Consider the following 25,550-nt stretch of genomic DNA (forward strand, 5'->3'; position numbering starts at 1 on the left):
GTCCAAATAAACCAGCAGCTTTAAATATTGCAGTAATTTTGTATTTAACTAACTCCTCGACCCAGAAGTCATCAGACCGCTGATTCTTCTACTCTTTGCCACTTCTGAGTTTGCAGAGAGAAATCACCCTGAAAACTTTCACTCTAGGTGATTGACAGGCCCTTCTCTCAAATGATTGGTCACGCAAGATAAGGGGCGGCATTACACACTAACTAGTGTGTAATGATACATACAGGTAGTGGACTTACAGGTTCTGCTGCCCTACATGCCAATAGCGCTCTCTGATTAAGGACCCTGCTTGTAACAGTCTTTGCCAGGGTGCTGTGACATTTTACATGACGGATATAATAAAAGTTACTTTTTGTATCCTATTACATGGGTAAGTGTTCTGGCTAAGCAGAGGGCCCTGAGGCAGAACTTTTTTTCACTTTCTGCATTGAGATTATTTTTTAGTGAAATTTTTCTGGAAGTCATTTTGAAATTAAACTGTTACCAGTGGAGGCTCCTCCATATGAGCACAGGCACACGTAAACCCAAACGGAGAAAAAAGAAAGAAAATATATTTTTTTGGCTGAATAAATATAATTTTTCCAGAAGACCCCCTATTGGAAAAATGTTATTCATTCAGCCAAAAAAGGTTCCAGTCCAGACTGTCCAGTCTGCTAAAAAAAAAAAATTGCCTATTTTACTGCACGTGCAATAGAGAGGTATAGCCTGGCATAGCCCTTTGCACTTATTTCTAAGTGCCTGCAGCGCCTCTCCAACCCAGCCCCTATCCTATCTTAACCACACAGCTTTTGCTGAGCGAGTGGGCCTAGAGCCAGATGTCGCCACTCACCATGGCACGTGCCGACAGGCGAGGAGGCTCCTCCTCCCCTCATTGGCGCCAAACTGAGTCAGTTACTCTCTATCAGGGCCAGTGTACACCAGTTTAAAGAGGACTAGTGGCAGGCTGGAGCAGCGTGAAAAGGCAGCAGAACCAGTGAGTTTCCCCTACTGAAATGCTAGCAGCTGCACTAGGGGTTAAAGGTCGGGCACAAAATACATTCTTCTTTCTGCACCTCCTCTCTGCTACAGGAAATACTTTTTATCTTGAAGGATCACACATTCTCATCTTGCCCCCTCTCACTGGACTGTGTACCGGCAGAACGCAGACATCTGCAATAGCGTACATAACAAGGCAGTGAGAGGACACAGAGGAGTGCGTGTGAGTTCAACGTCAAGATAAAAAGTATTTTCCATAAAAGAGAGAGGAGATGCAGAAAGGAGAATGTGTTTTAAGCCCAGCCTTTAACCCCTAGTGCAGCTGCTAGCGTTGAGCTGTGCTACCTGCAACAGCAGATTTTTTATTTAAAAGTCCATAATAAATGCCCCAGATTTGTATATCAATAGATTAAAAAGTTATATTCAAATGCTTTCTTTGATATGCAAATTCCTCTGGTAGTTAATCAAACAATATGATCCTCTGGCAATTTATTCTTCATTATCCTCCTGTAATTGTTTTTTTAAAAAGGGACAGCACAGTAAAAAATAAAATGTTTAATTCAATTAACCTTTTTTTTAAAAAAAAAAAAAGCTCATAAAAAAAGTATATATTGGTGTAGAAGCTTATATAAAAATTATATAATGCACCCATATGTTTGAAAACAGGCAAACAAATCAACTATTCTTCTTGTTCATTTTACACCAGAGGCTACTTTGGTTCAAAATGGGTGGGGCTTTCTCAAAGGGACTGGTCTTGTGCATCACCATTTTAAAAATTCACCAGCCGCCACTGACTGAAGTTTTATCATTTATTGATGCGGTTGAAAAATGAAGCAGTGCTGCAAAGCAAAAGCGCTAACAGTTGCTGCATGCGTCCCTTTCTTTCTGCAGACATGCTGCATTTTCTGTAATGAGATCTCACATCACAGCATGTTCTGCCTCGGGGGCAGGGGTACTAGTAAAAGTGTCAGAGTGCAGTAAACCCAGGAGGCTGAATAGCTAACCATGCTATATGATGATTAGTCAAAACAAGTGTCATTCAAGGAGGAAAGGTCCAACCAGAACTACACTGAATTGGCTAATTAGGAAACAGCATGGTGTGCACACCTCAAAGGACGGTCAAACAGACAGATATGGGAAAATATGTGAATTAAAGGGACATTAAACCCAACTTTTTTTCTCTCAAGATTCAGATAGAGAATACCATTTTAAACAACTTTCTAATTTACTTCTATTATCTAATTTGCTTCATTCTCTTGCTATTCTTTCCTGAAAAGCATATCTAGATAGGCTCAGTAGCTGCTGATTGGTGCCTGCACATAGATGTCTCATGTGATTGGCTCACCCATGTGCACTGCTATTTCTTTAACAAAGGATATCTAAAGAACTAAGCAAATTAGATAATAGAAGTAAATTGGAATGTTGTTTAAAATTGTATTCTTTGTCTGAATCATGAAATACATTTTTGGGGTTTAATGTCCCTTTAAGTAAATTATGAAATGCTGATTGAACTGTTATTAGCAGAATGTAGAGAAGGAAAAATGCAAAAATGTAATACTATGCCGCAAACCAGCATTAGTTTGTCTTAGTGTACATGCAGAGTATACCTATGTTCCCAGCTAGGGCCTGATTACAAGTGGAGCTTTAAATATCGCTTTAAATATCGCTTTCAAGAAAGTGATATTTGCGCTCCACTGTGTAATACCAGCACACACCAATGTGTATTACAAGTTCACAGTTCATGAGAGCGCACTTCCATAGGCTCCTATGGGAGCCTTGTTCTGATGCTGTCAGAGACTCCCACCAACATTAGCCCCCCAAATACTGCCTAGATGCTGCAATCTTTATTTTTTAAATAAAATATGCTAGACACTATTTTGGGGCCCATTTATAAAATTAACCAGAGATTGGATCTCTGGTTAATTTTATAAGCGCTAATTGCTAGCGCGATAATTTAGCGCTCCACTTGTAATCTAGCCCATGTGGTAATGACTCATACTACTACAAAAGACATAGTCCAAGAGTGGTGCACTAATAATGCACCCTTTATCCCTGATAAATTATTTCATTTACAATAAAAATGCCCCAGGCAGGCCATATTTCTTGCTCTGTCTTTAAAAGCTCACCTACAGCTAGGCGGTGACATAGAAAAAACTCTGTTGCGTATGGAGTGTAGACGGATTCATCTACTCAACTGTATTAAGCTGTATGGTATGAATGACGATAACAAATTTACAGTAAATGTGTAAAATTTCCCTGAAGTATAGGGATTTATACAGCAACCTCAATACAATCTAGCGGTCACAGTCACGTAACACCTTGATACTCTTCAAAAGCGCATTTCTTTATTAATTTTTAATTTATTATTTTTAAAAATAATTATTTTTTATGTCAAGCTCTTCTGCCATGTAAAGAATATGCTCCTAAGCCTACCTCAGTATACTCTCATGACAAACACTGCTGCCATATGCAGAGGGCATAGATAACTGTTATAACAAGAGATAAAATGATGCCATCACAGAATATTCCCTTTACTTAATATGCGCTACTCACCTGTAGTCGTATTTATAAGAACTTCATCCTCTTCAGTCTTCACCTGATCACATACATTTGGTTCTACTAAATGCTCAACCGCTGAGCCATCTGAAGGCGTCACATCCATACAGCCTGTATAGTGAGAAGAAACATGTATGTGTAAGTAGCTTGAAATGTCCATGGGATGTATCAATACCTCTCTCCTTATTTAAATAAAATTATAAGGTCACTGAGAAATTACTATGGACACATGAAATAATTATTTACTATCACACTTACTATGCACACTCGCCTGTGACCTAAGATCTTAGCCACAATATATGTGCACACTCACCTATAACCCCTGTACGTCACACACAAAATATGTGCAAACTCACCTGTAGCCCATGTATGTCAAACACACAATATATGTGCACACTCACCTGTAACCCACATACCTCACACACAATATATATGCACACTTACCTTTAACACTTTATATGTGTACACTCACTTGTATCAGATACCTCAAACACATATGTGCACACTCACCAGTAACCCACGTACCGCACACAGTATATATGCACACTCACCAGTAACCCACTTACCGCACACACAGTATATGTGAACACTCACTTGTAACCCATGTACCTAAGACATAACAAAACATACATTCACCTGTAAACTGCATCCCCCAGACTTAACACTTGCACACTTACCTGTAACCTGCACCTGTCAGATACAACACACGTGCACACGTACCTGTAACCTGTCAGATACAACATACGTGCACATGTACCTGTAACCTGCACCTGTCAGATACAACACACGTGCACACGTACCTGTAACCTGCACCTGTCAGATACAACACACGTGCACACGTACCTGTAACCTGTCAGATACAACACACGTGCACACGTACCTGTAACCTGCACCTGTCAGATACAACACACGTGCACACGTACCTGTAACCTGCATCTGTCAGATACAACACACGTGCACACGTACCTGTAACCTGCACCTGTCAGATACAACACACGTGCACACGTACCTGTAACCTGTCAGATACAACACACGTGCACACGTGCACACGTACCTGTAACCTGCATCCCTTAGACACAACAGACGTGCACACTCACCTGTAACCTGCATCTCTCAGACACAACACATATGCACATTCACCTGTAACCATGCAAGACAAAGTCTGTTGCTTCTTTTCAGGCCAGCCATTCAGGAGTTAAAAAGCTGGTTCCTAGCCACAAGTCCCTTTATTTATTTTTCTTTCTGCCCTATTAAACTCTGTACTCCATCACTTCACAAAGGCACCATTTTCAGGACATTTTTCTAGCCCCCAGGATGCATTTTATTGTACCCACAATACCTTCTTCTAATCCTGGCTAAGCTACCTTGTGAGCACACGGTGGACACAAAAAGGATTGTCACTCCCACACCATGTGACAGGAATGCACCAGAATGTGAGCCTGAACAAGAGCTTTAAAATGATACCAAACACTTGGGTGTGATCCCTCTAGAAGTCAGGCGCTTCGCCGTTAAAGTTACCGGCACTAAAATGAGTGGGGCTTGATGTTATGTCCGGAAAACTTTATCTTTGCACGAGGGGGAGAGCAGGGGGCAGTATGTGATTGGCTTTTGCATGTTTACACTTTGCACCGTTTATAAACCCTGTGTCTTGATCATTAAAACAAGTTACTCTCTCTATTGCACTAAGCCTTGCATGGTGTTTGTATAGGAGGGAAAGAGCTTCTTCACTACAGAGCTTAATCGCTGTATATGGGGCTAAAGTAGAGTAGCCTGGTCCTTGGAAAATGGAGAACAGCACAGCGGGAGGGATCTGACCCTCACCCCAGGGTGCAATCCACTAGGTCTCATTACATTGCCTCTCTCAGACACAACACATGTAGCCTGCATTCCGTCCTCAGACACAACAAACTGAGACATGCTAGTATCTAACTTCCTTTTTAAGTATACCGCTACTGTAACTGGCTGTGACACAGTAACTGTACTGCTACTGGCTATAGCCTTACATGAGACATGCTAGTATCTAACTTCCTTTTTAAGTATACCGCTACTGTAACTGGCTATGACACAGTAACTGTACTGCTACTGGCTATAGCCTTACATGCAGGTTCCAGCAGCAGCATGAGACACGCTGATCACAGTGTGTATCTCATAAATGGAGGAACCCCACTGACAAACATGGGATCACAGGGACACTCTGTCCCAGCAATCACTAGCCTGGGGTGTACTCCATTAAGTTAGGAGCAGAAATTCACTACTGGGAGCTAGATAAACACACAGAGGCATATATATGAAGTTACCAATCAGCAGCTAGCTCCCAGTACTGCATTTATGCTCCTTAGTCTACTTAGGCATGCTTTTCAACAAAGGATACCAAGTGAATTAAAGGGACAGGAAACCCCAACATTTTCTTTTATGATTTGGATAGAACACACAATTTTAAACAATCAAATTTGCTTTGTTCTCTTGTTATCCTTTGCTGAAGAAACAGCATTGCACAACTGGCAGCTAGCTGAACACATCTAGTTAGCCAATCACAAGAGACAAATGCATGCAGGCACCAATTAGCAGCAGCTCCCACTAGTGTAGGATAAGTGCGTATTATTCTTCAACAAGGGATGCCAAGAGAACAAAGCACATTTGAAAATAGAAGTGAATTTAAAAGTGCCTTAAAATGACATGCTCTATCGGAATCATGCAACTTTAATTTTGACTTTCCTTTTAAGCAAATTAGATAATAGAATTAAATTGAGAGGTTGTTTAAAATTGCATGTTTTATCGGAATCATGAAAGTTTACTTTTGACTCTACTGTACCTTTAATCCAACGATTCCCCTGCAAATCTGTGTACACAGAGTTAACCTCCTGCTAAGTTTCAAGAAGCTCAATGACTAAAAACTTGTTGGAGTGGGACAGATCTGAACAAAGACCAAAGTGTGAGGAGAGATGGTGCAGGCAGTAAAAATGATGGTTAAACCTATTATGTTATTGTTTTAGTTAAAAGGATACTTTAAGGAATTTTAAGCAACTTTCTAATTTAATCCTATTATCAATTTTTCTTCGTTCTCTTGCTATCTTTATTTAAAAAGCAGGAATGTAAAGCTTAGGAGCCGACCCACCTTTCTAATTTAATCCTATTATCAATTTTTCTTCGTTCTCTTGCTATCTTTATTTAAAAAGCAGGAATGTAAAGCTTAGGAGCCGACCCATTTTTGGTTCAGTACCTAGGTTATACTTGCTTATTGGTGGCTAAATGTAGCCACCAATAAGAAAGCGCTATCCAGGGTGCTGAACCGAAAATGGGACTGCTCCTAAGCCTTACATTCCTGCTTTTCTAAATACTAACAAGTGTTAAATCATTTTGCTATCTGCGCTCATAACCCAGACAGTAAACTACAAGGGAGAGCAGTAAGTAACTGTGTGCACAACCCCGGCAGACTCTCACGTATTACTACTCACCGGCAGGGAGGCAGCAATTAATTTCAGTCTGATGACTATTCGTGTCATCTGTCTCATCCTCTTCCTTCACATTTAATAGCGCAGTGCCCGGGTTTTCCTCTAGACGCCCTGTAATTACAGCAGGAATTAGTGCAAAAGGCAACATCCTTAAGCCTAATCTAGATAATAGTATCACATTTTGTATTGATTGTAGTTTTTATTAATAAATGTTACTTATAGCAATGAGTGATATTGATTCACTTTTACATTTGTTAAGAAACTGGCACACATAAATTTTAATAATAAAAAAATCTAACAAAGAATTAAAGTGATGGTAAATCCTAGCGTTTGTGAAATGCAACAAATAAAGGGGACTCTCAGTCATGAAGTATTAAATACTTAATGCTGAAAGTTCCTTTTTCTGCAGTGTTCGCCGCACTGAGCACCTCAGGCCGCCCATGGCAGAACGCTATTTTGCTGTGAAATGATCTTAGCCAATAGTGTGCTAGCTATCCGGTATAATGCCAGCTGGGCTGCACTGCTATTGGCTAAGAATTGTAAACGTCACCTCATTGAAAAAAAAAGCGTTCTGCAGTGGGCAGCCAGAGGTGCTCAGTGCGGCGAACGTTGCAGATAAAGGAACTTTCAGCATGAAGTATTTTATACTTTATGACTGAAAGTCCCCTTTATTTGTTGCACTGGTAAATCCTGGTGTTTCAGAAATGCTAGGATTTACTATCACTTTAAAAATAGTAGCTAGCATAAATTAAAAAAAGGCTGTTCCACATTAAGGGTTAACAAGGATCAGTTATGGGTCCAAATAAACTATAATTTTTTTTATTTTATTTTTTATTATTATCAGTTATTTGTAGAGCGCCAACAGATTCCGCAGCGCTACTAATTTTGAATAATGTAGTTTTGTATGCATGTAATTCCATTATCCACCTTAAAGGGGCAGTAAACATCTAGAGATTGTTTTACACAAAATGGATAGTTATGTGTAATAAAAAAAAAAAAAAACTACAATATATTTTTATTATTTATTTTGCCCCTTTTCATGTAACTTAGCTGTGAAAATTCTCAGGACTTGAAATGCACCTGCTGACTTCTCAAGGATAAACCTGCTACACATATGTCCCTAATTTGATCAGATAACAACTACAAAACAATGTACTTTGTACCAACATTACAACAGTGGCTAGCCTTGTTAGCTACAGACAAGCCCGGATTGAATATTCCAAACAAGACAAATGGTGGGTGGAATTTGGCTATTGAAAAATAATTGCAATAAACATGATGTTAATTTGTTTTAAAAAATGTCAGAATGGCTTTAATGTTTGTAAACAATTTTCTTTTTCGTCAATAAAGCTTGTTTAAAAACAAAACAAACAAAAAACGTTAGAAATTGGCTGATATGTTATTCTATAGCAACACAACAGCAATGTCTTGTGCTTACTGTTCCTTTAACTAAAATCCTCCTGATAGGTAAATGTTAATTATTAAACAGTATGTATCATGCCCATAGCTCTCTCTCTGATAAAGGACCCTGTGTTCAACACTATATATACACCATTGTGCTGTGAGGTTTTACATGAGTGATATAAATATAATAAAGGCTACAGAGCAAACCTAAAAGGAAAGGCTTGCTGCCTATTTCCCTTTTTAATCTTTATACCCACGTAAGTATTGTGGTTTGAGATATACACAATACAGGGATCCTAATAGAGGAGTCTGTGTGCAGTATATCCAGGGGCTTTATACCTAATAACACTGTATAAAAATTGGTCAAAATTAGCGCTATTCCAAAAGGGGAAAGGACCATCCACAGCTACACAGAACTGACCAAATAGAAAACAGCTTTCCGCAAAGTACGGACAACAGGGATACCAGCAAGTACCGGCTAGACTCTATCACAATGCGGCATTGAAAGGGAATAATACTTAATTTCACGTTTATTTTCTTATTTCATTTTTATACTTTTTTTTTATATTTTCACAGTGTCTAAATTATTTTCTATGGGCCATATTACAAGTGGAGCGCCAAATTATCACGCATGCGATAATTAACTAGCCATTAAAAGTGGCTGGTTATTGCTACCGCAAGCTTGTTATCTGACCCTATAACTTAGTCAATGAAATATCACATTGCATTACATGTAGTGTATTAAAAAGCTACAGGTAAGTCGGCATTCCTTCTTAAATCGCTGTAATAAAATCCACACAAATATGAGATCATAATTACACAATGTACTTAAATGCTTTTTTTTTTTTTTCGGAATAAATGTTGACCTTTTAGATGCAGATATATATATATATATAAATAAAGCAAATTATCCCCTGCACTATTAGAAACTTAATGTAACAAAACCCACATTCACCCTCAAGAGGACAAGAGCGTAAGCATAAATACAACGTTTCTGTTATCCCGCACATATTTCACATCGTGTCGCAAAACAACTCCAAAGATTAAAAAGTCCATGTTAAATACAACAAATGCTACAAAATGTCCCAGAGAGATCTAAAACAAGAGATGATGGTAAAATGTTAACAGAAGTGAAATTTCAGCTCTAGCGGAATGAAAATGTAATTTTGACTCCTGTGTCCCTATTTATCTGTCTCTGTTTAATACACACAACAGATATTTTCCAGTTTGATTTTCCTTTTTATCATGAGCTGTTATTTTATGAATATTGTAGTTTAGGTATCCTTGCACCATGTGACAGAAGCGCTGCGCATTCAGATTAGTAATGTTGCCGGTTGCCTGAGAGATGTATGTGCACGATACACAGCAGGAGATTTACATTTCTATATATTATTCATATGGCCTTTTTATATGTTATGTAACTTTCAAAATGCAAAAAAATATAATCTCTCACTTTGTATTGTTTATGCTAACTTGAGGCACGTGATACATCTAAGAAAAATCTGCAACATCCCTGATCTGTGAATGTTCAACACTTCTTTCTGAGTGTGCAAGAATACAAGAGACGTCCTGCTTACCTCCATGTGCATCAGGAAGGTCTGACTTTTGGTTCTCGGTCTTAGACATTGTCTTGTTCACCAACTGAATTTGTCAGATATTCTTATATGTTTGCCCTTTACTGGCAAATGTAGCAATGTGTATTGTACGTGATCTTCACAGTAACAGGAGCCTAGACAGAGAGAGAGGATGTCATTTACAGTTCATTCTTATAGAGGAAAATGTTAGTTCATGGATACAGAGGCCTAGATTAGAAGTGGTGCCTTATTTTTGGCACACAAAGTAACGCACAAGCATGCGCCCTTTTGAATGCACGTAAAAGATTGTTCATATTACAAGCTGAAAGTAAACACGAACACGTGAGCACAAACGCAATTTACACTAGATTACCTCGACTTTAAGCTCCAGTTAAAGGGACATGACACCCACATTTTTTCTTTCATGATTTAGAAAGAGAATGCATTTTTAAACATCTTTCTAATTTACTTCTATTATCTAATTTGTGTTATTCTCTTGATATTCTTTGCTGAAAAGCATATCTAGATATGCTCATTAGCTGCTGATTGGTTGCTGCACATAGAAGCCTCATGTGATTGGCTCACCCATGTGCATTGCTTTTTCTTCAAATAAGGATATCTAAAAAATGAAGCAAAATAAATAATCGAAGTAAATTGTAATGTTGTTTGAATTTGTATGTTCTATCTGAATCATGAAAGAAAGATTTTGGGTTTAGTGGCCCTTTAACTGTTACACGAGACAAAAAAGTTGCACAAAACACATACATGCAACAGTGCGGTAACACGCATACCAACACTGTCTGATATAAATGTTTAATAATAAATATTGCACAAAAAAAGTTATAAGGGCTCAAATTTACGAGACGTCAGGTGTTAGAAAAAAAAAACGGGCCAAAGGTGCTTTTACTTAGCGATCCATAGGAAAACATTTATCCATATTTGTATGTCTATAAATATATATGTATATGAATGCTTACATATATATTTCTATATGTATTTCAAAACATATTATATACACATATAAAAACAAATGTATATGTATACATTCATATACATATATCAATGTGTTGTTGCAATCGGGGTTGTGCAGGTTGTGACCGTTAGTTTTTCAGAATAAAAACAAAGTCTCCATTAAAGTCTCTGGGGAAATGCGATTGCGCCCTTTTGAGCGTGAGGATGCGACCACAAAGACGCATTCTTTTTACTTTCAACTTGTAATACGTGTGCACATTATGAACACAGCAAAAAAAAAAAAAAAACTGTAATCTAGCCCAAAATGTGAGTAAAAGGTGTGTATTCAATTGCAAGATCAAACTTAATAATCACCCTTCCCTTTTTCATTAATCAGTTTTATTTTATTAAATAAACAGACTGTGCTAAAAATGCATAGCTTTTTATTTTTATATCACTAAATACAGATTTGTTTTAACCCTTTTGCTTCTGAGTCAATAGACAACTCTGTGCTGATGCAGTTTTCAACCATTTACACATCAATTCCAGTGTTTTTATTTTTGTGAGTTACCTAAACAAATTTCATATTGTCTTTTCAACAGACCAAACACTTCTAGAAATCATTTGCATTAATATCAGAGGCAATGAACCATGTTGAAAGCATAAGCCTAAATTGGTGACAATCCTCTAAAAAAAACAACTTTTCTTGCAGCATAGTTTAACACTTTAATGCAGTGGGTTATATAGCATATAGAAAAAAAAAAACATGTTATTTTTACACACGGCTACCAATGCCTATATCTTCTGCAACACATCAGACTTTATAGTTAGCTTGGCAGTACATTGTCTAGTTGTTATACACTAGACCAGGGGTGCCCACACTTCTTTGTGTTGGGATCTACTTTTCAAATGACCTGCTCAACGAGATCTACCCACTAAAAATGGGCTGGCTCCTAAGCTTACATTCCTGCTTTTTCAATTAAAGATACCAAGAGAATGAAGAAAAATTGATAATAGGAGTAAATTAGAAAGTTGTTTAAAATTATATGTTCTATATCTGAATTATGAAAAAAAAATGTATGTTTCATATCCCTTTAAGGTTGCATGATTTAGCAACACATGGATATGCAAAAGCATAAAGATACAACAGATTAATCCTGACGACAAAAGTAGCACTGACTAATTCGGGTTAACAGGAGCAACCCCTTATGCCATGTTACAAACCACTGCATTCAAGTTACTGCCACTGACCCCCTTTACTTTGCGCCGCGGGCTTGGCCTGATATGAACCAGACTGAGGCTTACACCAATAAACTTCAATAGCGCGCCATGCAGACCATTTCTTCCCGGGTCAACATGTTCATATGCCAGACGTCAATCAGACGTGTTCCTTTAGCACAGAACAGCAGCCTCCGCCTTTACTTTTTCTATACCACCATATCCATTGGGAGAGTACTTACTCAACCATGGTTTTGATAGTACAATTGTGATGTTGTTCAAAAATCATCTAAATTGATTGGTTGAAATCGATGTCCCTCAACATCCATTCATGTAGCACTTTTCGTATCCAACCATCAGACTGTTTAATGCAGTGCCTGACAAAATGTTTAAAAATTAGGAGCCAGTAAGATAATTTAGGAGCCAAGCATATTTTTAGGAGCCAGACAGTTAGATTTGTATATAGATATATGTAGAATAACCCAAAAAGTTAGGAGCCAGGGGTAAAATTCTAGAAGCCAGTGGCTCCCAAGCTCCTGGGTTTGTCGAGCCCTGGTTTAATGACCTGCCCCTTTACACACTGCAGTAGATAAAGCGGTATCTCTAGCAACCATACTCTACTCACGCCCCAGTGTTGAGATTGCGTAACTTGACCACATCATTTTGATCACATCGGCCGGGATCTACTGGTAGATCCTGATCTACCTACTGGGCACCCCTGCACTAGACTATTAAACTAGAAATAAAGGCTAATGTACTGCAGGAGGTGTAGCAGACATTGGTGGCAGTGTGTATAAAATGCACACTTTTGAATTATGTTTTGTGTAATTAATCATGTATTTCTCATTCCCTCTATGTGTATCACTCACACGCCTCACCCCGACACTTAAAGGGACATGAAACCCAAAACACTTCTTTCATGATTTAGGTAGAACATTGAATTTTAAACAACTTTCCAGATTACTTCTATTATTTCATTTTCTTCATTCTCTTGGTATCATTTGTTGAGGGAGCAGCATGGCGCTACTTGTTTCTAACTGAACACATGGGTGAGCTAATGACAATCGGTATATATATGCAGCCATCCATCAGCAGCTGAAACCTAGGTTCTTTGCTGCTCCTGAGCTTACCTAGATAAACCTTTCAGCAAAGGATAGCAAGAGAAGGAAGCAAATTAAATAACTGAAGTCAATTGGAAAGTTGTTTAAAACAATATGTTCTATCTGAATCATGAAAGAAAGGTTTAGAGTTACATGCCCCTTTAAAGGAACAGTCAACTCCAAAAATGTTATTGTTTGAAAAGATAATCTCTTTATTACCCATTCCCCGGTTTTACATAACCAACAGTTATATTAATATATGTTTAACCTTTGATTACCTTGTATCTAAGCATCTAAGGCTATGTATTTATTTATTATCTATTGACATGCATTTTAGCCAATCAGTGCAGTGTTATCCACAACCCAGGGGCAGAGCACAATGTTATCGATATGGCCCACATGAACTAGCTTCCGTTGTGAAAAGCTAATGAAAAAGCATGTAATAAGAGTCTGTATGTAGCGGCTTAGAAACAGGCAGAAATGTAGAGGTTTAAAGGTTATAAAGTATACTAATAATACAACAATGTTGGTTGTGCAAAGCTGGGGGAATGGGTAGTAAAGGCGTTATCTATCTTTTAAACAATAACAATGTTGGTGTTGACTGTCTCTTTAAAAACTATAGAGAGATTCCCTATGTCTCATATATATATATATATATATATATATATATATATATATATAGATAGATAGAGAGAGAGACAGAGAGAGACAGAGACAGAGACAGAGAGAGAGAGAGAGAGAGAGAGAGAGAGAGAGAGAGAGAGAGAGAGAGAGAGAGAGAGAGAGAGAGAGAGAGAGAGGTCCCATTTATCTCAACACAACAACCCCCTTTGTTGTTGTATATCTTAAATAGGGAGCTGACCAAATCCCTTTTTTGTAGCATAAATATATGTTAATAATATTGTGAGACAATGATCCCAATTTTATTTTAACAATTTAAAAGAATATTTAGCAGACAAATATATTTTTTTAAGTATATATAAATATGTTATAAATATGTGGACTTAAGTTTTTGGATGTGCGCCAATACTTGTTGTGTTGTTTTGTTATTTTGGTCACTTTGGCAGAACTCCCACAATATGTGTGCTAATATATAAAAGGCCTTTTTTTCTATCAGGTGTGCTTAACCAACCCTTTGTTGTTGTATTTCCCATTTATCTCATACACACACAACCCCTCCTCAATAACTTATTTTCAAATATATATTATTATAGAGAAGATCCCTTGCCTCACAAATACACACAGTACCTTATATACAGATATATAATATTAGAGAGGTTCCTTCTGTCTCATACACACCCTCCCCAGTACCTTATACAGGTGGCCCTCAGTTTACAACGGTTCAATTTACACCGTTTCAGAATAACAACCTTTTTTTCCAGTCATGTGACTGCTATTGAAAAGCATTGAGAAGCAGTGCATTTATTAAAATAGCCAGTAGGTGGAGCTGTCCACTTGTGTTGCAGCAAAGCCAAGCAAGCTGAAATTAATCAGTTTAACCAGACCTGAGCTATCAAGCAGATTTGAAAGGAACAAGATCTTCCTGTCTATAAATCAATCCAGATTGGAATGCATAGAAAGAACTGTTTGCAGAAAAATGCAAGTCTGTCTGCCTCACACACACACAGCCGTCTCCTCAGTACCTTATATACAGATATAAAATATTATAGAGATGTTCTCTGTCTCACACAAACACACACAGCCCTCTCCCAGTACCTTATATACCATTATACATTATTATACAGGGATTCTCTGCCTCACACACACAGCCCCCCAGTACCTTATATAAAGATATATAATATTATAGAGAGGTTCCCTCTGTCACACAGATCCATTATACAGCACCCTAGTAGAGATATACAACAATACAGAGATGTAAACATTTTACACAGCTGAGTGGTTCCCTCATCCTCAGTACCTTATATACATATATAATATATTATAGAGATGTTATATGCCTCACACACACACAGCCCTCTCCCAGTACCTTATATACAATTATAAAATATTATATAGGGATTCTCTGCCTTTCACACACACAGACCCCCCAGTACCTAATATACAGATATATAATGGGCATCATATGTACTGCCCCTTCTAAAACACAGAACAAAATACAGTGTTACAATATGCATGTAGATAAATTAAGTTACACTACACCTCTTATTACGTTTCAAATGATCACGCACACACAATACAGTTACATACATGCAGCTACACATACACACTGTTACACACACGATACACGCATACATTACACACACATATTATACAAAAAAAAACAAATACAGAGTTTCAAACACACATTACATTTACATACATACACACTACACATATACAGTTACACATCAGTCTGTGGTTATTTTACTGACCTGGTTAGTTACTCAACTGAGAGAGGGAGGTAAACCGGAAACACACAATAGTACATTACTCCAACCATGCTCTGCAGTGACGTCACTAGCACATAGACACAAAGATCGAAAGACTCCGAAACAACTACGATTCCCAGCATGCGTTAAATAAAACATGGATAAAGCTTATGATTCCTTATAAAGCGACATCTGCGATTGCATTCAAACAGAAACAGGAAGAATACGAAATTGTCCCCAGCATGCTTTGCAGCGGAAGTTCTAAGCAATAGCGTCACGTAGGGGAAAGAGGCAGGGTCACACGTTTGATTGACTTTTTGAGTAGTGATACCAAGTTATCCAACTGTTCGTGCCTCTTGCTCCCTCTAGTGGCTTTTTAGTATATAGCTTTAGTAACACTAATTAATACATATTGTTATAATTATTTCTCTACATTTGTTGTCTAAAAATTATATGGTATTTGCCTATGGGAATAGTGTGTTACTGTCACATAGACATCCTGCGAATTAATAACAAAATGTTTTTAAAATTGTCTGGTTTAAAGGGTAAACAAATATAAGTAATTAACCCTTTTTTATGCCAGAAAGAGCAACAACACACACAAGGCATTGATACAATTACAAAGAGATTACAACCCAAACACAATATTATGTTACAACACAAACATCACATGAGATGAAGCTGAACCTAGTGCTGATAATATATTACCCTCAGCCATCAATAGGAAGTTATATACTGGTTAATGGTCCTTTCTGTTGCATTAGAGTTGAACTCACAGAATCCTTGTGTGTGTGAGACTATGGCCTCTATTTATCAAAGGTCTTGCGGACCTGATCCGACAGTGCGGATCAGGTCCGCAAGACCTCGCTAAATGCGGAGAGCAATACGCTCTCCGCATTTAACATTGCACCAGCAGCTCACAAGAGCTGCTGGTGCAACGCCGCCCCCTGCTGACTCGCGGCCAATTGGCCGCCAGCAGGGAGGTGTCAATTAACCCGATCGTATTCGATCGGGTTGATTTCCGGCGATTCCTGTCCGCCTGCTCATAACTTGTGTTTCTGGCGAGTCTGAAGACTCGCCAGAAACACTGCCCTTCAAGCTCCGTACGGAGCTTGATAAATATGGGCCTATGAATGGCTTCATATACAAGTGAAAAAAAACATAATTTATGCTTACCTGATTATTTTTTTTATTTCACAGTGGTGAGAGTCCACAATCCATTACTCTTGGGAATTACTCTTCTTGGATTTAATTTCTCAGTGAAAAAATATATTTTTTAAATCCCTCCCATTATGTTATTACTCGTAGACTCCACAACTTGGGTATTACTTCCCAAGATCGTGGACTCTCACCACCTGTATGAAAGAAAACAAAATGTATGCTTACCTGATAAATTCATTTATTTCATGGTGGTGAGAGTCCACGAGACCTCACTCATGTTTTTTGGGTTATTTTTTTCTTCAGCACATCTTTTTTTCCTGCTCCTTTTTATGGCTCTTATTCCTTTTTCTTACCTCACTTTGCTTGGCTATACGTTAGACTGAGGTATGTGTGAGGTGGGAGGAGTTTTATAGAGCTCTTGGGGTTTAGAATTGTTTCCCTCCTCCTAGTGGTAGAGAAGAGTAATTACCAAGAGTAATGCAGACATCCCAACCTGCAAAAACTCATTTCAGGGAGGTGGCTTCACCCGCTACTGTGTCTGCCCCCCCACCCCCACCCCCACCCCGTTATATATTGGACACCTTGAAACCCTAAATAAGTTAGAGACTTATCTTTAAAGTACATACAACAAACCTATTTTCCAGTGATCGTACGCTTGTTGAATGCTTAAATATTTTAGAATATGAAGTTTAATTACGTGCAGTAAATAAGGTAGTATTTGTGTTTTATTTTATTCAAATCAGTGGGGGCTTTTTGATTACTGATGCATGTTTTGAGGGTTCTATTACGTCCCAGCAACTAAAGGCATTCCTTAAAGAAACACTTTTCCGGATTTGGACCACATTGGATCATGGTACTTGGAGTTTCAGGGAGATTGCATTCCATTTGCTGGCATCAGGGAGCCGCTATTAAAATCAGGGAGACTCCCTGAACTTCAGGGAGAGTTGGGATGTCTGGTAATGGATTGTGGACTCTTACCACCTGTATGAAAGAAATATGTGTTTGGCTATGAATATGTTAACATGGGTATATAAACATGTGTAGCTATGAATGTGTTACTGTGTATGTGTATAAATATTACTGAGGCTATGAATGTGTTAATTTGTGTATAAATATGTGTGTCTATCAATGTGTGAGTGTATAAATGTATGAGGTTATGAAGGTGTTAAAGTGTTTGTATAAATGTGCATGTGGCTATGAATGTGTTAAGCTGTGACTGTAAATAAAATGTGTGTGGCTATAAATGTGTCTATATATGTGTGTGTGTGTGTGTGTGTGTGTGTATATGCTAGTATATTTGTATGTATGACTGTGTATATGCATGTGTCAGTATGTATGTCTATCTGTGTAACTGGGTAAATGTGTGTGTACCTGTATGAGTGTTTGTTTGAGTGCATGTGTATGTCTGAGTGTGTGTGTTTATGTACATATGTGTGTCTGTATATTTTAGTGCATGTGTGTGAGTGAATATAGGTGGGTTACTGTGATGTATCTTTAGGAGGGCAGCAGGTCATTTTCTCATGTTGGATCAGAAATTGAAGCTTTGAAAGGTGAGAGACAGCACAAAAATGTGCATCATGTGACACATCTTGCACAGGGAGAGGGAGGAGGAGTAGTAAAGAGGAACTGGTACATTGTACAGGGGGATTTGAGGAATATCCTGAATATGGGGATATAGTTTAGTGTAAAATTGTCTAGTGCTGTGTAGGTTAGAGCAAGTAATATAAATGTTATTTGGTTGCATATAGGGGGGAGCATTGTATTTAGTTAGTGTTAGGTCTCAGATCGCCGGGGTACCGCTTCATAATCTTCATAATAATAATCAGTATGTTACACTTATCACTAAAATTGAATATTTCACATTAAAGGCCTTGGAGAGCAAGAATCAGAAATGCACACACAATGGAATCTAAGTCTGCTCTAATTTATTCTTAGCAGGGCTGGGTAATATATTACATTACATACATGTAAAACACAGAGGGTCTTCAAACACGCCCCCCTATTACAAATGAGGTAATACAACTTAACAGACAGGAAATCCTTTGTATAAGACTGGATATATTCATCCTTGAACAACAAGATAACATAGGAATGTAAATACGCTCTTAGCTTCATGGTTACGTTAGCAGACATCCCAAGTCTCCCTGAAGTTCAGGGAGTCTCCCTGATTGTAATAGCGGCTCCCTGATGCCAGCAAATGGAGTGCAATCTCCCTGAAGCTCCAAGTACTATGATCCAATGTGTCCCAAATCTGGAAAAGTGTTTCTTTATGGAATTCCTTTAGCTGCTGGGACGTTATAGAACCCTCAAAGCATGCATCAGTAACCAAAAAGCCTCCACTGATTTTAATAAAATAAAACACAAATATTACCTTATTTACTGCACGTAATTAAACTTCGTATTCTAAAATATTTGAGCATTCAACAAGCGTACGATCACTGGAAAATAGGTTTGTTGTATGTGGTTGTGCAATAGAGCTACTTTTTTGTAATGTGACTTTAGTGGGAAGCTACTTTAATGATAAGTATATCTTATTTAGGGTTTCCAGGTGTCCAATATATAACTGGGAGGGGGGGGGGGTGGCGCAGTAGCGGGAGAAGCCACCTCCCTGAAATGAGTTTTTGCAGGTTGGGATGTCTGCATTAGTAACAATATAAGGATGTTACTCCCCAAAGAACAAATGTCATATAACAAAATACAGAAAAAAAACAACAGTTCAATATCAGTACAACAGTTCATAATTAGTTCATCATGACTTCTTAGAATATTTAACCATAGTGCTGCCATTTTGTATCTTACAGTTAGTCTACAGTAGTTTTGCTTTGCTTATCAACCAGGTTCTTCATTTTTATCAAATAATCTAATCTGAGTAATTGATTTGTGTAAGTTAGTGTTACCTTCATGCATCTTTGTGAACTTAGTGAAATCAGCTGGTGCCTGAAGGGATATCTCATGTTATTGCGTTTCTATTCAAGTCAGTTTCTCACCTTATATCGCTGTCTGCACAATTATGTGTTGGAGCTACCCGCACGGAATGGCACGCAAAGGATCCTGGGAGAAATATGCTGGAGATCTCTTTCACTTTCAGAGGCGTATCCATGAGACACAAGCTGCTGTCAGCTTCTGTTTGGATCCCTCACACAGGGCAAACATTTAGAATACATCTGCACATAAAGGGAAATGAGTAATGTGCTCTGGTTTTTAAGGGAATTCTTACAACTTATTTGTTTTACATTATCTATTGTTGTAACAGCTGTGCTAGCAAAGCAAACTAAATGTCGGTTTAACACAACTAATGTTTTGTGCTGTTTTTGTGACAGATTAGCACATACTTAGGTCTAGATCCTAATAGGTCACTGTAACAGAACCGCTATGAAATCATCTAGTGACAGAAAATATGTCATCACAGCTCCAATTTAGCAACTTGATCAAACTCACAACACTACTATTTAATAACAAATCATTACCTGCTGCTCAGTAACCAGGGGTCAAGTCCTACAAAAGAAAGTGTGGAAACTCACCAAGATTTCCACCCACCTAATAATTAATACTGTTTTATACACACACATGCTGTGCACAAAATGTTTTAATTGTGCAATTTTTGGCCAAGTGACTAAAATGTGTGCACACTTTCTTAAGTATAGTCAAATACTCACAAGTAGACTTTCACCCTCACACACCCTCACTCTTTCAAATATTCACACACTCTCTCACACTCTTTCAAACTTTCACAGACTCTCTCACACTCTTTTAATCACCCACTCTTCTAAACATTCACACACTCTTCCAAACATTCACAAACTCTCACACTCTTCAAACATCCACATACTCTCACACTCTTTCAAACATCCACATACTCTCACACTCTTTCAAACATCCACATACTCTCACACTCTTCCAAACATTCACAAACTCTCACACTCTTCTAAACATTTACACACTCTTCCAAACATTCACACACTCTTCCAAACATTCGCCCACTCTTCCAAACATTCACACACTCTTCCAAACATTCACACACTCTTCCAAACATTCATCAACTCTCACACTCTTTCAAACATCCACATACTCTCACACTCTTCTAAACATTCACATACTCTTCCAAACATTCACAAACTCTCCCAAACTTTTAAACACTCTTCCAAACATTCAAACACTCTTCTAAACATTCACTCTCTTCCAAACATTCAAACACTCTTTTAAATATTCATAAACTCTTCCAAACATTTATACACTCTTTCAATCACTCACTCTTCCAAACATTCACACACTCTTCCAAACATCCACAAACTCTCACACTCTTTCAAACATCCACATACTCTCACACTCTTTCAAATATTCAAACACTCTTCTAAACATTCACACACTCTTTCAAACATCCACATACTCTCTCACTCTTTCAAACATTCACACACTCTTTCAAACTTTCACACACTCTTTCAAACATTCACTCAGTCACACTCTTTCAAACATTCACACACTCTTTTACACTATCACACTATAGCCTATGTACCCTTGATACAACTTTTGTTAATGGAATATCTTTTCTGTCTAGAAAGTGGAACCAGCAAGTCAGTTTTTTTAATACAAGCTGCAATTTGGCCCCAGTTGCAGTCTTCACAACCTCAATCTTTCAAACATTCACAGACTCTCTCACACTCTTTCAATCACCCACTCTTCCAAACATTCACAGTTTTATATATATATATATTTATATATATATATATATATATATATATATATATATATATATATATATATATATATATATATATATATATATATATATATATATATATATATATATATATATATATATATATATATATATATACTGTATATATACAACCCCAATTCCAAAAAAGTTGGGACAGTATGGAAAATGCAAAAAAAATTAAAAATAGTAATTTGAAAATTCACCCTGTACTATATTGAAAACATATTATGAATACATTATTTGATGTTTTACTTTGTGAATTTAAGGTATTTTTTAAAATATACACTAATTTCAAACCTGATAACTGCAATACATTCCAAAAAAGTTGGGACAGTCGACTGTTCACCACTGTGCAACATCACCTTTTCTTTTAATAACACTTATTAAGCGTTTGGGCACTGAAGACACCAATTGGTTAAAGGGACAGTCAACACCAGAATTCTTGTTGTTTTAAAAGATAGATAATCCCTTAATAACCCATTCCCCAGTGTTGCATAAGCAACACAGTTATAATAATACACTTTTAATCTCTGTAGCTACCTTGTATCTAAGCCTCTGCAGACTGCCCCCTTATTTCAGTTCTTTTGACAATCAGTGCTCACTCCTCGGAAAATTCACGTGCATGAGCTGAATGTTATTTATATTAAACACATGAACTAATGCCCTCTAGTGGTGACAAACTGTCAAAATGTATTAGATTAGAGGCAGCCTTCAAGGTCTAAGAAATTAGCATATGAACCTCCCAGGTTCAGCTTTCAGCTAAGAATACCAAGAGAACAAAGCAAAATTTGTGAAAAAAGTAAATTGGAAAGTTGTTTAAAATTGCATGCCCTATTTGAATCATTAAAGTTTTTTTTGGACTTGACTGTCCCTTTAAGTTTAGTAAGCAGAATTGTCCCCCATTTATCCTTTATTCATGTCTTCAGCTGTGCAACTGTACGAGGTCATCGGATACAGGTCAGGACTGCAGGCAGGCCATGCTAGCACCCGCACTCTCTGCTTACGCAACCATGTGCTTTTAATCCTGGAAGTGGTTTGGCGATGTCTTGCTGGAAAATGCAGGGACGACCCTGGAAAAGACTATCAGCTAGATTAAGAGTTTTGAGCTCTATAGGGATTTTAACGACCGCCACAAAAGCGGCGTTATTTCACCTCCCTATAGCGCTGGTATTCCGAGTTTTAAAAAAGCAGGCTTGCGCTGGCGATATGGTTGCGTTGAGCTCCATACCGCACCGAAATCAAGCGCTGCTCTAAAGTGCTCATGCACGATTTCCCCATAGACATCAATGGGGAGAGCCGGCAAAAAAATGTCTAACACCTGCGATCGCAGAACGAAAAGCTCCGTAACGCAGCCCCATTGATGTCTATGGGGAAAATAAAACTAATGTTTAAACCTAACACCCTAACATAAACTCTGAGTCTAAACACCCCTAATCTGCTGCCCCTGACATCGCCGCCACCTACATACAGGTATTAACCCCTAATCTGCCACCCCCAACATCGCCGCAACCTACATACAGTTATTAACCCCTAATCTACCGCCCCCAACATCGCCGCCCCCTACATAATGTTATTAACCCCTAATCTGCCGTCCCCTACATAAAACTATTAACCCCTAATCTGCCGCTCCCGATGTTGCCGCCACTATACTAAAGTTATCAACCCCTAAACCTCTGGCCTCCCACATCACTGCCACTAAATAAATCCATTAACCTCTAAACCTAACACTAACCCTAACGTAACCCTAACCCTATAGTAACCCTAAACCTAACACCCCCTAACTTTAACATAATTAAAATACAGCTAAACTAAAGTTACAATTATTAACTACAGGTGAAACTCAAAAAAATTAGAATATCGTGCAAAAGTTAATTTATTTCACTAATGCAACTTAAAAGGTGAAACTAATATAGGAGATAGACTCATTACATGCAAAGCAAGATAGTTCAAGCCGTGATTTGTCATAATTGTGATGATTATGGCTTACAAATCATGAAAACCCCAAATCCACAATCTCAGAAAATTAGAATATTGTGAAAAGGTACAATATTCTAGGCTCAAAGTGTCCCACTCTAATCAGCTAATTAAGCCATAACACCTGCAAAGGGTTCCTGAGCCTTTAAATGGTCTCTCAGTCTGGTTCAGTAGGAATCACAATCATGGGAAAGACTGCTGACCTGACAGTTGTGCAGAAAACCATCATTGACACCCTCCATAAGGAGGGAAAGCCTCAAAAGGTAATTGAAAAAGAAGTTGGATATTCCCAAAGTGCTGTATCAAAGCACATTAATAGAAAGTTATGTGGAAGGGAAAAGTGTGGAAGAAAAAGGTGCACAAGCAGCAGGGATGACCGCAGCCTGGAGAGGATTGTCAGGAAAAGGCCATTCAAAAGTGTTGGGGACTTTCACAAGAGCCACCACACACAGACGGATCCTGGACATGGGCTTCAAATGTCGTATTCCTCTTGTCAAGCCACTCCTGAACAACAAACAACGTCAGAAGCGTCTTACCTGGGCTTTAGAAAAACAGACCTGGTCTGTTGCTCAGTGGTCCAAAGTCCTCTTTTCTGATGAGAGCAAATTTTGCATCTCATTTGGAAACCAAGGACCCAGAGTATGGAGGAAGAATGGAGAGGCACACACTGCAAGATGCTTGTAGTCCAGTGTGAAGTTTCCACAGTCTGTGTTGATTTGGGGAACCATGTCATCTGCTGGTGTTGGTCCACTGTGCTTCATTAAGTCCCGGGTCAACGCAGCCGTCTGCCAGGAGATTTTGGAGCACTTCATGCTTCCTTCCACAGACGAGCTCTATGGGGATGCTGACTTTATTTTCCAGCAGGACTTGGCACCTGCCCACACTGCCAAAAGCACCAAAATTTGGTTCAATGACCGTGGGATTACTGTGCTTGATTGGCCAGCACACTCGCCTGACCTGAACCCCATAGAGAATCTATGGGGCATTGCCAAGAGAAAGATTAGAGACATGAGACCGAACAATGCAGAAGAGCTGAAGTAATATTCTAATTTTCTGAGATTGTGGATTTGGGGTTTTCATGAGCTGTAAGCCATAATTATCACAATTATGACAAATTGCGGCTTGAACTATCTTGCTTTGCATGTAATGAGTCTAAATCATATATTAGTTTCACCTTTTAAGTTGCATTAGTGAAATAAATTAACTTTTGCACCATATTCTAATTTTTCGAGTTTCACCTGTAAATAATACCTATTTTAAACTAAATACAAACTTACCTGTGAAATAAAACCTAAGATAAATACAACATAACTAATAGTTATATTGTAGCTAGCTTAGGTTTTATTTTTATTTCACAGGTAAGTTTGTATTTATTTTAACTAGGTAGACTAGTTAAAATAAATACAAACTTACCTGTGAAATAAAACCTAACCTGCCTTACACTAAAACCTAACATTACAAAAAAAAAATAAACACTAGAATTACTAAAAATAAAAATAAGTAAATTACATAAAAAAACAAACACAAAATTACAAAAAACAAATTATTAAAAAGAAAAAAGAAAATATCACCTAATCTAATAGCCCTATCAAAATAAAAAGCCCCCCCCCCCCAAATAAAAAAACCCTAACCTACAATAAACTACCAATGACCCTTCAAAGGGCCTTTTGTGGGGTATTGCCCCAAAGATATCAGCTCTGTTACCTGTAAAAAAAATACCAACACCCTCCAACAGTAAAACCCACCACACCCACAACCAACCCCCCCAAATAAAATAACTATCTAAAAAAAACCTAAGCTAACCATTGCCCTGAAAAGAGCTTTTGTATGGGCATTGCCTTAAAAGGGCATTTAGCTCTTTTACGTGCCCAGACCCTAATATAAAAATAAAACCCAGCCAAAAAAAACTTAAATAAACCTAACACTAACCCCCGACGATCCACTTACAGTTATTGAAGTCCCGCTTGAAGGATCTATCCAGCCGGAAAGAAGTCTTCAACCAGCCGGCAAAGTCCTCATCCAGGCGGCAAGAAGTCTTCATCCAGACGGCATCTACTATCTTCATCCATCCGGCGCGGAGCAGGTCCATC

The 25,550-nt window shown here is 38.0% G+C and overlaps 1 protein-coding gene across 1 annotated transcript in view; it reads right to left on the reverse strand.

The window, feature by feature from the left end:
• Positions 1 to 15,789, reverse strand: part of LOC128655670 (zinc finger protein OZF-like) — a 43,301-nt gene extending 27,512 nt beyond the window's left edge. The window contains exons 1-4 of the mRNA XM_053709256.1: positions 15,612 to 15,789; positions 9,974 to 10,125; positions 6,996 to 7,103; positions 3,538 to 3,651 (exon numbers count right to left, since the gene is read on the reverse strand). Of these exons, the coding sequence (XP_053565231.1) occupies positions 3,538 to 3,651; positions 6,996 to 7,103; positions 9,974 to 10,022 (271 nt within the window). The 5' untranslated portion in view covers positions 10,023 to 10,125; positions 15,612 to 15,789. The remainder of the gene's footprint in view (positions 1 to 3,537; positions 3,652 to 6,995; positions 7,104 to 9,973; positions 10,126 to 15,611) is intronic.
• Positions 15,790 to 25,550: the final 9,761 nt, after the last annotated feature.

The sequence above is a fragment of the Bombina bombina genome, chromosome 4, assembly GCF_027579735.1.
Source record: "Bombina bombina isolate aBomBom1 chromosome 4, aBomBom1.pri, whole genome shotgun sequence".
Classification (NCBI taxonomy): domain Eukaryota; kingdom Metazoa; phylum Chordata; class Amphibia; order Anura; family Bombinatoridae; genus Bombina; species Bombina bombina.